At 40.2% G+C, this 14,630-nt stretch overlaps 1 protein-coding gene across 3 annotated transcripts; it reads left to right on the top strand.

Annotated features, from left to right (window-relative positions):
- Positions 1-7,969: 7,969 nt before the first annotated feature.
- Positions 7,970-12,795, top strand: LOC113590914 (B-cell receptor CD22-like). 3 transcript variants are annotated; one of them, XM_035535029.1, is made up of 10 exons: positions 7,970-8,015; positions 8,327-8,393; positions 8,811-9,161; positions 9,483-9,719; positions 10,504-10,764; positions 10,926-11,007; positions 11,221-11,263; positions 11,839-11,922; positions 12,035-12,216; positions 12,355-12,795. In XM_035535029.1, the coding sequence occupies exons 2-10, from the start codon at positions 8,336-8,338 to the stop codon at positions 12,371-12,373; spliced, it is 1,317 nt and encodes a 438-aa protein (XP_035390922.1). In that variant the 5' UTR covers positions 7,970-8,015; positions 8,327-8,335; the 3' UTR covers positions 12,374-12,795. The 3 variants fall into 3 exon arrangements, with proteins under 3 accessions (XP_035390922.1, XP_035390923.1, XP_035390921.1); XM_035535030.1 differs by having other exon boundaries at positions 10,923-11,007; positions 12,035-12,132; XM_035535028.1 differs by having other exon boundaries at positions 10,923-11,007.
- The last annotated feature ends 1,835 nt before the right edge of the window (positions 12,796-14,630 follow it).

Raw genomic sequence — 14,630 nt, 5'->3', positions numbered from 1 at the left:
GGCCTGCACACGGCCAGGCTTCAGCAACTTAGCCCTCAGGAGAAGGATCGGATCCTGAAATGTCCCCTCTGACAAGGAGCTGATCGTGGATTGCAGCAAGAAGCAGGAGCGGCACTACCAACCTGTGAGGATCAGTGGAACCACGGTGGAGAGAGTAGATAGTTTCAGGTACCTTGGTGTTCACATCTCGCAGGACCTGTCCTGGTCCCGCCATACCAACTCCTTGGCAAAGAAGGCTCGTCAGCGTCTTTACTACCTCAGATGCCTAAGAGACTTCAGACTGCCCTCCAAAGTACTGCAGAACTTCTACACCTGCACTATCGAGAGCATCCTCACGGGGAACATCACAGTCTGGTTTGGGAATAGCACCAAGCAGGACACACAAGCACTCCAAAGGGTAATGCGTTCAGTAGAGTGCATCACTCACACGGAACTTCCTGACCTGCAGACCATCTACTACAAGCGGTGCCAGACCAAGGCCAGGAAAATTGTGAAGGACCCCACCCATCCCAACAATACTCTTCTCTCTGTTGAGGTCAGGGAGGCGCTTTCGCTCCCTGAAGACCAAGACAGAGAGGCTGAAGAGGAGCTTCTTCCCACAGGCCATTCGGGCCCTGAATCAGGGAAACTGATAAACTGTGGGGACCACCACCACCACCATGTAACATAACTGTATATCTGTACATCTGTATATATAGATTTATACTCAATTACCTTGTTACACAACAACTGTAGATATGTTATTATACAAAATGGATCTGTACATTCTGTAGATTGTGTACATATATACCCAACCATATACATTGTACATTGTGTATATAATCATAATATACATATATTGTACATACATTGTTAATATATTTTGTACATACATAGAATATATATATTTATCTTGCATATATATATTTTTCTCTATGCACCCGTTTTCTTTTCCTCAGTTTGGACGGAGCACTCTCCACCATTTCACTGCGAGTTATACTGTGTATGACTATGTATGTGACAAATAAACCAAACTTGAACTTGAACTCTTTACATCACCTCTTTTCAGTCACCGCTCAAAGTCCAACTGGGAACAAGGGAAAGAGGAATAAAAGGGAAACTAAGTGCAGTTACTGGTCAAGGAACACACCCTCTCAATCCCACAGTCACAGTGTGCTTTTGGTTAATGTGTTTTTGGACAAATATCATTCTAGCTGATGTCTATAGTGACTTTCCCTCTCTATGAGACATGTATCCAAGACACACTATATTGGCTCCTGCATCTTTAACCATATCCAGGTCTGACTCTGTACACTCTGCAGACGGCAGCAAACCAGAATGTAACACACACACAGACACAAATCATCTAGACCATCTAATCCCATTAAGGAACTGTAGATTCATAGATGCACAAAAGGCACAATACATTCAGAGCCTTTTATATCCAATCTGCACACAGTTAAGGCAGTGTAGTTGGACCTAGATGAGGCAGTGTAGTTGGACCCATCTGTGGTGAACTCGGATCACTGGGCCTGGCCCTCACTGGACTTTTACCCATGCAGTTGGTTTTAAGCAGAACATTGTTGAGCTGTTTGGATTTTGTTTTCCTCTGTCATCAGCAGTCATGGGCAAGCAGATTAACATCATCTGCTCTCACCTGTGGGCCTACTACAATGTTCTGTGGTGGGGCAGATCAGCCAGCGGAGAGCAAAACAACCCTTTTAATTTAGGAAGGGAGTGAACCAACAACAAAAAAGGGTCATTGTCTCCATGTGGCACAGGGGGCCAGTCCAGACGTTTTTGACGTTTATGTCTCATGGGGTTTGAGAATATAACCAGGAATTACAGCTGAAAATACTACAATACCAAAGACGCTTCCACGCTGGGTGAAAGGTAAGGGTGATCTGGACATTATCGCTGCACACTGGCTGCTGTAAAGACAGAAGTTTGTTGCTAGTTCTCTGACCTTCTATTATTCTGTAAGTAAAAATGAGGCCAGCGTTTATCCTTCTTCCTGCTGACGTGTATGAGCTTACAGTGAACCTTGTTGGGAAAAGCAGAGGTTTTTGAAGTATGTTATAGTTGTTCATGGCATGTTAAATTGGTCATTACAACCAAAGACAGTAGCATCAGCATTTAATTACTTCATTGTGTGTATAAGTCTTTGTTTGTCTGTGTGTTTTAACTGTAAGGGCCGAGGCCTCCGCCAGCCACCAGGGGGAGGCCTCGACTCAGGCACATCACTAATCAGGCTTAATGCCCAACAACTGGGCTACACCTATATGAGTCCAGTGACCCAGTCTCTCAGTGCTGGGTCTTTGCCAAAGTTCTGAGCCAAGCTCCTAGCCTTTGGGTATTGAGGACTGTGAGCCTTTGTGCTGCACCTCACTTCTGCGCTGCGAGGGTGTTCGTGTTTTTACACGTCCCCTCACCTCTCCAGTTTTCCTCCTCCAGTCTGTCTCTCTCCCAAGGTTCCCCTTAGCCATTACAGCTCCACCCTGTTTTCTGGTTTTGTTTAGAAAGTTTTAGTTTTCCGCAGGCCACTGGAACTGCCATTCTTCCCATGGCGTCCTTGGTTCTCCCTTTTCCCATGCTCTGCGTGGTGTTTAGTTTTTTCCCTCTAGTTTTATCGTCATCATTAGAGCGTGGTTGCTCACCCAGTAAGCTTTTGGTGCCAGCACCTATCAGCGACTGACCAGTCGATTTTCGCTCCACCTTGCATTGATTTCTTAGGAGGCAGGTGGTGGTTGTGTATGAGGAATTATTGGAGTGAGCGTGTTACAAGCAAAGATACTTTGAAATGTTGAACTTTTCTCCATTTTATGTAAATGAGAAGGGAGTTTTTCTGAACAATAGTCAATCACCACTGTGTAGTACATTTCTTCATGTCACCAGAAGACATGGATGTTGCAGCCATTTTATTGTTTTTAAATTATATTTCCTGTTCTTTGTGTATTTATGCAACCAATATTCCCTTCAGTTCCTATTCCCTTCCCTTCAGTGTTGTGACAAGGTTGTGGGGAGAATTGTCATTGCTGTGTGGTGTTTTCCTGTACTTTTCCTGTACTCCTGTGATTTTACAGAGACATTTTAAAACAGGAGGAAATTACTTTGGCTTTACATTATAGACAAAAAGGTTTTTTTTGGGTCAGTGGGAAGCAGGATTTGCCTACATGTTGTGGACAGATAAACTTGCGTTTTTAGTGACACATTATGGGTGACAATTGGTAGGGTCATATTTATAAGTTGCAGTTACAGGAAGTGACCTGTAAAGGGTGTAGATTAGTCAGGAAGGTGCTGTTAATGGGTAAGTCAGACCTGTGGTTGAAACAGAACGTTTCAGAATGTTTTCTTCAGTCTCAGACTAACTACTGTTGAATCAAGTCTTTGGAGAGTTTTCTAAGTATTGACTAACGACCCAACAAAATGGAACTGTGGTGTAATACTGCCCACGTCTTTGGGGTCTCTCAAATGGTCATCACTGGAGAGCTTAAAATAAGTATTTTTAGGGGGAAATGATGGTCCATATTAGATCTATATTTCTCAAAAATGTAGAGGAATATTGGAACTGCACAGATGATACTGATGCTCAAGTCTATTTGGTAGCTCATCTTCTCCTTTCAGTAGGGTGTCCAATAGCCAAATCTGATGCCACTGGCCCTGGGCAGATCTGTGAATGTTGTTCAGTGTGGTACAGAATGCATGGTACAGAGGGTCTGTAGAATTATATCACTGCTGTAGAATCCTGTGTAGCACTGAATGAGGACAAAGTGTAATTACTGATGTAGTTCACCTGCTGAGGTGGGTAGATCAGTCAAAACTTGCACTCAGATAAAAGTACTGTTACTTTAAAATAATAATTACTCAAGTAGAAGTAAAAGTAGTCATTTTAATAATTTCTTAAGTAAGAAATTGTCTTACCAATGTCAACATTGGTAAGATTACTTATGTAGCTAGAGTTACTTCATTCATTTAATAACATGGTAACTACTGTATATACACACACACACACACACACACACACACACACACACACACACACACACACACACACAAACATACAAACTAAAATATGTGGTACTCATAGATTTTACACTGAATTCAAATCTGTTTTAAAGATGTTTCTCTCAGGCATGGTTTTTAAGTGAATTTTACAATAATAAATAATTTATTCATACATAAGGCTGTTATTAGATGTAAAACATGTACAGTCTTGTACGTGTATGAATTTTGCCATTATTTGGCCTCAGGAACAGTCCTCTTCAGAAGTAGACTGTAGACATAGAGGCACTCTCACTTTGCTTAGAACCAATTTTCCATAGGCCCACTATACATGAGTATAATCAGTTGCAAAATATTTATTCTGTCTAAGTAGCTAATACCAATTTGGTAAGTCATGTCAGCTAAATGTAGATGTACATGTAGATACAAATAGATGTAAATATAATGGAACAAAGCAACAACAAAAAATATGTTTGAAAGAAAAATTCTGAAAACATTTGGATTAATTGTGTAAAAATACATAATAAATGTAACATTGCTGGCTTGAGTGCCGCAGGACGCAGAGCAGGACGCACAGACTTCCTCGACTGTGCAAGACGTTTATTAACATTAAACACATACGACACAGGTGGAACTCGCACATAACACTTACAGTAAACATGACTCTACACTTAACATTAAACGAAGAACACATACACTTTAACACGGGACTACACAAACTAACGTTATGGCTACAAAGATCGAAATTAACACACACGTAGCGACAATGGCCAACGAGGATGCACACACTGACAAGGTTTTAAATAGACAGACAGACATTCAACACTAAACCCTGTGCAGGTGTGTGCAATCCCGGAGGGCGTGGTTACAAACAGTACACACCTGAGTGCCCCTGCACGCGGCGGGCCGTACCACGTGTGGCAAAATGAGGTTTTGGCTTTCTTAGGAAATATCTATGTGTGCATTACTATTGGGCAACTATTAGTGTGCAGAATTATTATGCAACCAAATAAAGATGAACCATGTTGAAAAGCCCCAATTTTAAATAATAAAAACATTAAGACTAATAAAAACGTCCCCCAGTGTGTTGGGGGGGGGGGGGTAGTTAATAAAACAAATACATAACTAAAAGAAATGAGAGCAGAATAGATGACTGGAGAGGAGAAGTGAAGAATTACCAGAGGAGAGGAAGAAAGACACAGAGAACAGAGAACAGATGACTGGAGAAGAAAGAAGAGGAGAGACCCAGAGAGGAGAGGAGAAAGGAAGAGGAAAAAGGAGAGAAGAGATGACTGGAGAGTAGGGGAGAGATATAGCTATGACTGGAAAGGAGAGTAGCGTATAGGACCGGAGGGGAGGAGGAGAGTAGAGTATAGGACCGGAGGAGAGGAGGAGAGTAGAGTATAGGACCGGACGGGAGGAGGAGAGTAGAGTATAGGACCGGACGAGAGGAAGAGAGTAGAGTATAGGACCAGACGAGAGGAGGAGAGGAGAGTATAGGACCGGAGGGGAGGAGGAGAGGAGAGTATAGGACCAGACGAGAGGAGGAGAGTAGCGTATAGGACCGGAGGGGAAGAGGAGAGTAGAGTATAGGACCCGAGGAGAGGAGGAAAGTAGAGTATAGGACCGGACGAGAGGAGGAGAGTAGAGTATAGGACCGGAGGGGAGGAGGAGAGTAGAGTATAGGACCGGACGAGAGGAGGAGAGTAGAGTATAGGACCGGAGGAGAGGAGGAGAGTAGAGTATAGGACCGGAGGAGAGGAGGAGAGTAGAGTATAGGACCGGAGGGGAGGAGGAGATTAGAGTATAGGACCGGAGGGGAGGAGGAGAGTAGAGTATAGGACCAGACGAGAGGAAGAGAGTAGAGTATAGGACCGGAGGGGAGGAGGAGAGTAGAGTATAGGACCGGAGGAGAGGAGGAAAGTAGAGTATAGGACCGGACGAGAGGAGGAGAGTAGAGTATAGGACCAGAGGAGAGGAGGAGAGTAGAGTATAGGACCGGAGGGGAGGAGGGGAGTAGAGTATAGGACCGGAGGGGAGGAGGAGAGTAGAGTATAGGACCGGAGGAGAGGAGGAGAGTAGAGTATAGGACCGGAAGAGAGGAGGAGAGTAGAGTATAGGACCAGACGAGAGGAGGAGAGCATTCAAGAGGTTAAAATGAGAGGGGAGCAGAATAGATGTCCCTGATCCTCACTCGAGTGCACTTGTAAGTAAATAAAAACATACGTTTTCTAACCCTTGGTCACAATATCTTGACTTGTCTTCATATAACAATACATAGACTTATGGTTATATGAGTATCGTTATACTTTATTAGTCCCTTAATAATGATAATAATAATAATAATAATAATAATAATAATAATAATAATAATAATAATAATAATAATAATAATTGCTTATAATGAGTTAGTGAATTCCCTACTCCCTGGGTTTCATTGATCCCCCTCAATGAGGAATATGGACAAATAAGAGGTTAAGTGGTTAAGACTGGGGTTCCATACATATGTCAAGCAGAAAAGAAAATCTATTCTAACACCAAGAACACTACTTAGGGAAGGTTCCTATTGCTACAGTTGACCTCTGAAACCTGAGGGCATGAACAGAGAGAGTCATGCCAGATATTACAACCAATTCGTTGCCCAGACCTCAAACATCATGAATTGCAGCCTCCTGTCACATGGGGAGGATGAGATAAAAGATGAGTGTCAGCCCAGACAGTACCAGAACTTAATGTAGACATGTTTTGTGGTCCAGCTGTGGACATGTGTACAATGATCATGAGTAAGCTTAGCTACCATCAGAAACTATGCTATAAAAAGCAGCATGTGAATGCAGCAATGTGCCAAATACCAACAACCAGTATAACTGAAACCAACAAACTGGTATATTCTGATGTAGTAGTCGTGCTAGAGACCTTAGACTACAACATACAAGACACAGGCCACTCCTGCTGACCCCTTGGTTGACAGACAGAGGAAACTAAGATCAATACAAATAAAGATAAAGAAGTCAGCAAACAGACAGAACTCAAAAGGTGCAAAAAGATCAAAGATGGTGCCTGGCTATGGAAGAGAATACAATGGACAGTTCATAAGTGAAGCTCGAGAGTCTGCTAAACAGAGTTTAACAGTACTGGCATCCAGACTGCAAAGATATACACAAAACACAGCAGCCTATTCACCATCTAAAGTGTACTCTCAGTTACAGAGCAACGGAACACTGGCTGTGGTTCCACCCAGAGCTGAAAGAACAGCAGTTCTGTAAGAGCATATAGGAGAATGAATCATCACATTACACCGGTGCTCAGTAGTTGAGAAATTTCAAAGCATTGCATCACAATCTCCAAGAGCAGGAGCCAGTCAGCATTACAACAGAAACCTGTCAGAAGCCTGAAGCAATACAACAGCAGATGTCCAAGAGTGGGTCAGAAACCTGAATAACTGGGAAGCTCCTAGCGATGACATGATCCATGCCTACTGGCTAAAGAAGTTCTGCACGTCTCACCATCAAAACAAATGAACCAGCTCCCATCTAACTGACTGGCTAACAAGACAGAACTTGTCATGAAAGATCCCAACAAAGATCCAAACACCATTCAATAAGCTATCTGTCCACAGCATGACTGCTCTTTTCAGGATTAGCTCAGTGGTTAAGGTACTTGCGGTCTAATCAGAAGGTTGCTGGTTCAAGCCCCACCACTGCCAAGTTACCACTGTTGGGCCCCTGAGTAAGGCCCTTAATCTTCCATTGCTCAAGTTGTACTCAGTCATAATTGTAAGTTGCTTTGGATAAAAGTGTCAGCTAAATGCTGTAAATGAATACTAGATTGAAGAGTTTTATCTCTATTTTTGTCATATATGTCCAGTAAACAGTCAGTTAAACTGAAAGGTGGACTGATGCAATAACTAGGAGGAGCAATATGTATGATTTTACGATATAAAATGTGCAGTCATGCACATGGTCATCCGTTTGACGCCTCAAAGAAATCTCTCTTCCTGTTCACAAGGCGACAGTAACACTTGTAACGCTGAGGTGAGTAATGCTATTTTTTTCTAACCCTACTGCTTATTTTTCCTTTTCCTTTTATAATAGTATGGATATTGGTTGAGATATGAGCACGATATTAGCAAAACATATTATATTGAAACTGTAAGGTGGTAGTAAACTTTTGCACATATAAACACTGAGATCTAAAAGTAATTGATTTTTTCTCTTTTGTCATACACAAACAAGTATGATTTGTAGGCTATGGTCAATAGAGGGGATATACATGTTTATTTTAGAAAAAAAAACATGAACATGAGTACAAGCACACAGCATGTTACTCCCTTTTAATACTGCAGTTGTCTGCAATGGTGTCTCTACAAATTACTCCTTCCACTTCTGTGGTCTTGCACATCTTATTAACTGGTGAGTAAGAGCTATTTCATCAATTAGGGCAATTATGCAGTAAAAGGTGCTATGTATGTACTATGTGTGTACTATGTGTATGTTATGTGTGTACTATATATGGAGCATATTTTGTTCCTAATGCGATCATATTTTAGCACCTATTTGGCATATATTTAGCATCTATCCAAACATTTAAAGTGGGCAGGCTTAGACATTGTTGAAAAAGATGAGCATGGAGACTGTATTGGGCATTGGGTATAGGAGAAAGTATCATACATGGGTCAACATATACAGGTAGAATTAGAAATAATGAAAGTGTGTAATGCAGGGCATACATATTCTTTAAAGATGAAAGCAACATTTTTATTTCCAGAGGCTCATTTAACAATCATTTATATAACAATAACTGATACATTACTGCATTTTGTTTTGCAGGTGTTGTTGCCCAGGATGGGTGGGGTGTGAAATACACCCCAAAATCTATTTGTGCCCTAAAGGGATCTACAGTGATCATAGGCTGTACTTACACGTACCCACTTGGATTTGCAATTAAAAAATCTTTTTGGAGCATAAGACAGGTGACATCTACTTCAGAGCCTCCTGACCTGTCTCTAGACCTCAGGTACCAAGACAGGGTTCAGTACCTCGGAGATAAACAGCAGAACTGCACCCTCAGCCTGAGAGATGTGACAGAAGAGGACCAATGCAAATACTACTTCAGGTTCATAACATACAAAGCAGATGGGAAGTTTCAAGATAAAAATGGAGTTCAACTTTTTGTCACAGGTGAGCAACGTCGTTAATAAGAATGCTCGGATCTTCACTCACTAGATCACAGGATTGTTTCAGCAGAGCTGAAAGTGGGTAGAAGAACATCGCTTAGACACGCATTTCAGAATTAAAGTGGTAAAAAGGGGGATTTCACCTAAACACAGAAAAAATTTGATCTGGGATTATTATTTTCCGTTTAGATTTCTCGGGGGAAGGGGGAGTGTGCAATTTAAGCATAATAAAATCTTTACATTTATGAAAATCTGTTTTTGTTCATAATGAAGCAAAAATATTCCCAGTTATATATTATATGATCTTATTTTCATCTGTTCTCAGACCTCCAGGTGGAGACTCCTGAGGAAGTGGTGGAGGGAGATGACGTCACTCTCACGTGTAAAACCACATGCAATCTGACTGGTCCATCGTACATCTGGTACAAAAATGGGGTCAGTTTATCCTCCAACACCAAGGCCCTGAACCTGAAGACAGTCAGCAGTGAGCATGCAGCCAGTTACAGCTGTGCTGTACTGGGACAAAGCCATTCATCTTCCGCTGTTATTCTTGATGTCAGGTGTAAGTACAGAATTCATTCCAGTCTAGTCTCAATAGTCCAATTATATACAGTATGTGACCAGAAAATAAAATAATTTAGATTAAAATGTACTCACTGTCAGGGAACACTCGCCTCCCGCGAGGCATGTGGTTTGGCCAGCTACGTGCAGTAGGAGGACCCTCGTTTGTAACGTTTCAATGTGGTGTGTTGTTGTTAATAATATTAAATGTCATACTCGTCATTGTTAGATGTTAGATGTATTTATCGTGTTCGTTTAATGTTAGTCGTTTCATGTTCGTCTCCTTTGTTTGTAACACGTGTGAGTGCTGTTGTCTTTGTGTCTGAATAAATGTACGTCCCAGACGTGGGAGTCTGTGCGTCCTGCCCCTCACCCAGCGGCACTCGGGCCACGACACGTTACACCCACACATACTCTCTTACTCAATATTTGAGCCCTTGCAACAAAAAAACATAAATCAGCCATTTCCCTTTTTGTGTAAACAGTTATTTTTTGATTTTGAACAACCTTTGCATTAACGTTACATTTACATGCTAAATGTGCTTTATTTAGATTTACCTTACTTCAATCATGTGGGCATTTAAAAATAAAACTTACAATAATATTATTGTTTTTATTTTGTAGAATGCAGAATAACAGTGTATGGATATGGATGGTTTTTCATTGCTAAGGCACATTTATGCCTGAATTGGAATGACAGAAACTGCCCTATAATTTTTTTGTCATTTAAATTTATTTATGTTTTCTGTTTGACTGAAACACTAAACTAATGGCAATATTTATAGATCCTCCAAAGAAAGTGTCAGTGTCCATCAATCCCTCTGGTGAAATATTGGAGGGCAGTTCAGTGACTCTGACCTGCAGCAGTGATGCCAACCCACCTGTGCAGAACTACACCTGGTTTAAAGAAGGAGGAACCTCACCTGTAGCATCTGGACAGAGTTACAGCTTTAACCTCAATACCAGTAGAAGTGAAATGTACTACTGTGTGGCTCAAAATGAACACGGGGTGCGCAGATCAGCTGCACTGCCACTCAATCCAAAACGTAAGCTATGTGACCACACTGCAATACATTCATGTATACAATGTGTGAAGATTTTAAGTTTTCAAGGTGTTTTATTTAAGTATATGCACTCTATATACTGTTATTTGAGTACTTTAACTTGTTTTTAAATAGCTTAGATTTCTCCATTTGTGTCTCAGCAGGCTTCTCCATGATTTCATATGTAGCTGCTGGAATTAGTCTCTGTGGGGTTGCCGCTCTTCTATTCATCGCTTTCTGGAAGAGGTAATACATGTGTGTTTACTGCACTCGAAGAGTTGCCCTATTTTATATACCTTCAGTAAGTCAGCAAAACCTTTCAAATGTCTACCACAAATTCATTTTCATGCATTTGAGACATTTTTACAAAATGATGTTATCAACTTAATAATGTTATAGTCATCTCTCCTTATTAACGTTCAGTGAGAATGATAATAATTAACTTTTCTCTGGGGACAGAAGAAACAAGCAGAACATGAAGTCATCTGCAAATGCCTCTCTGGTGAGCTGTTACAGAACTCAGGGATGGGACATTTGACTTGGAAATGTACGGTGAAATGTCAAAGTCCACGCACTAGACGGCAGAGTTGTATGAGGTGTTGCATAAGGTGTTACAGAATCAAAGGTGAAGTGTCCGAGTTAACTTCATCTGAAGCTCTTCACCTCCTTGCATTAAAGGAGCTTCAGAGCTTATATTTGAGCGACATATTGCACGTCATATCTTATTTGCACTTCAAAATTAAAAAAAATTTTACAAAATAAATAAAACATTTTAAAAAAAACACAGTACAAAAAAAACCAGCTGATGATTCATGAAAAAACAGCTGATGATTCATGATGTCAGTAACTCCTACAAGCTAATAAAAACAAATATAGAGTTTAGTTCCATGCATATATTTATTCAGCTATATCTAGGAATGTGTTAGTTGACTAATTTTGTCTACCAATGAAGCTATCACAATATCTGGCGTCTTGTTTCACGATAGCTTCTCCGTTACCTTTGAAATGCTTAGATTAAGGTTATTTGGTTTTTTAAAAATTCAAACATATTGCATTTTCTACAACTAATCTCTGCAGAATGTTTATTCTGATAATATGGATGAAACATACACAGCTCTGGATCCCTCAGCCAGATCCTCTAACGTGTACCACACACTTACAGTGAGCGTCTCTTGACCATTACAATACACAGGCATTCAGATCTGTAAAGAATTCCTACAAATAATTAATAATTTTTCTTTCATTTCCTTCATTCTTTTTTTCCTAATCACAGGCCATTCATCCCAGTCGTCCTGATGACACGTACACAGCTCTGGATCTTCATCCCAGTCATCCTGATGACACGTACACAGCTCTGGATCATTATTCCAGGTGTCCTGATGACACATACACAGCTCTGGATCGTTATTCCAGGTGTCCTGATGACACATATACAGCTCTGGATCTTTATTCCAGGTGTCCTGTGTATAACAGTCTAGCAATGAATGATAGCTTTTTATTAAACACTGAATTAACAATACTGTTCAAAAACTTTCCATTTTAAAACTACATACTCAGCTCCAACGTGTGTATGTGTGTGTTTTCCTCTTTCAGACTAAGACAGCAAAGCTGAGGTCTATGGATACCATTTGGAGGAGAGAATTTGAGAGAGAATGTTTATTGTTAGAACATTTCTCAAATTGTATAATTGTAATAAGCATGCAAGCTTCATGTCTGCTAAACATAATGTACCCATTCATGATTTATTCTATAAACAGTTCCTTTCTAGGAATGGGTAACTCTGTATTTAGAACCTATGAAGGCTGTCAGAAACACAATCTATAGTCAATTTGAGTTAACTAATAAATATCCATCTGTGAAACACATTAGTCTATTTGAGTTAGCTAAGAATTATCCATCTGTGCTATGCTGCAAAATGAATTCCACTTCTTTTTTTTCTTGTGTAAACTTTAAGTACTAACCCTTGACACCTAATTTAGTATATCATTGCATGCTTATTTTTCATGTATTTGGGAAGGAGGTTAAGTAACATCATACAAGTCAATAATAAACAGATAGCAAACTTCTACAAATGATGCAGTCTGTGTGCTTTTTGCATGTTAAATATTGCACAGATTCTGAATTTAATGTGAATTTCAAAACAGAACAACAGGAAGCTTGTGCACTCTACAGCAATGCAGGAAAGTAGTGATGTACGGTGTTCAAGCTACCCGCCCGTAAGTTGTGAATGAGCAATTATTACATATTTACCATATTACAAAGGCATAACAGTGAACTCTGCAGTGGTATCCAAAGATGCTCATCTCCCTTATTCATCTCGTCATAAAAAACATATCTTTGTAAAATACATCACCAATATAATACAAACTTTATTATATTAGACCTGAAGAAAATCAATTCTATATATTTTGCAGCATACTATATGCTGTAATAACATGCATATTGGAACCAAGATTTTTTAAAACAACCATTTTCTCTTCCAACCTGGCTACTATTGCAGTTTTTCTGAATTCTTCATGTTTTCTTTATTTCCTGCAAATTAAAAAAGACAAAGTCAAAACTTTTAATTTCCTTGGTAAGCATATAACAGCAATTATCCAATGTAATCTATTCTTAGACTCCCTTAGCCACCTTTTACAGGTGTTCAAGTAGTTCAATTTCTATTTGTGTGGGGGGTTTTCCCATTTGGAGCATAAAATGATCCTCCCAAATGCATCTTGGTTAGCTTCTTTACCAGCAGCTAGAAAGAGATCAAAAAGACAAATTTAATTTTGAAGGTTTGGATGCTGAACAGTCTGCTCAGCTGTACTGCACAGGTGGTCTGGTACCTGGTACCTGTGTCATGCAGGTTTTAAATGTCAGAACCAATCATGAGCAGTTATTATACATGATATTCACAATACTGGTGAACTTACCTCCTTGAAGCGGCAGACCTTGATGCAGGCTACTCAAAACCATCAAGCAGTCTGTGGACAGTATAATCACAGACAACTGCCAAACACTTACAGGTGGCAAAAATAACTGTGATAACACTATGACAAAAAGTTCAACCACCCCATACATGCTATAATAAAACTGGTAACATTTAATTTTGAATCTGATTAACCTTTCCTTCATGTAGGTGCAGGTAACCACAGAAGCAGTTGACTTCCTCCAGGAGTGGCAGCTAAAGGCCACGCATTGTTCTGCAGCAGTACTAGCTCCTCTCTGTGTGAAAGGTGGTGGCTCTGTTGCTAAGTCTAAACTGCCAGTACTAATTCCACTTGCCCACTTTGCGAACATCAACTGAGGGTTGCAGAGGTTTAGTTGCCCTAGTGCTCACAACATAGTCTGATTAACGAACATTACTTTGTGGCCAGAAATTAGAATTTGGCAGTGGTGATGGAGCTTGACTGGAAGTAGCTGTACCTAAAGTAGCATTAGAAGTAAACCCAGCTGAATCATGCTGATATTCCACGGCTGAGACGGAGGCTCAGAACACTCCAGCACAGGGCCCGTGATCTCCTGTTAATGAGATGCTTATAATAATAATCAGTAGTAGTAGTAGTTACATTTATATGGCATTTATATTTCTCAAACTCAAGTCTGCTTTACAGATATCACCTTTTTACAGTCACTCACACACACCATGCTTCTAACTTCTTTCATTGCAACTTACCAAAACAGATGCTTTTATGTATTTTGCTAACTGATCGATATGTAAATAGCTAACTTGTCCTTATTTTATCTAACTTTCTAATATATCCATACACTACATCTACATCACAGATGTTACTATATCAGAAACCTTCCAACCAATCACAGTTAAGTATTCAACCAGACCATGGTGTAATATAGATATTGTAGACAGTTGAATGCTTTATTTTTTG

This window comes from Electrophorus electricus, chromosome 16 (genome assembly GCF_013358815.1).
Source record: "Electrophorus electricus isolate fEleEle1 chromosome 16, fEleEle1.pri, whole genome shotgun sequence".
NCBI lineage: Eukaryota > Metazoa > Chordata > Actinopteri > Gymnotiformes > Gymnotidae > Electrophorus > Electrophorus electricus.
Note: the sequence above shows the minus strand (reverse complement) of the source record. Positions and strands in the feature narration are given on the sequence as shown.

What these genes read in the sequence shown, in the direction of transcription:
- LOC113590914 (XM_035535028.1), top strand. Translation starts at nt 8,336, where the DNA reads ATGGTGTCTCTACAAATTACTCCTTCCACTTCTGTGGTCTTGCACATC. An exon ending in CTTGCACATCTTATTAACTG is followed by an intron (nt 8,394 to 8,810) that starts GTGAGTAAGAGC and finishes TTTGTTTTGCAG; the next exon opens with GTGTTGTTGCCCAGGATGGG. An exon ending in TTCATCGCTTTCTGGAAGAG is followed by an intron (nt 11,008 to 11,220) that starts GTAATACATGTG and finishes CTCTGGGGACAG; the next exon opens with AAGAAACAAGCAGAACATGA.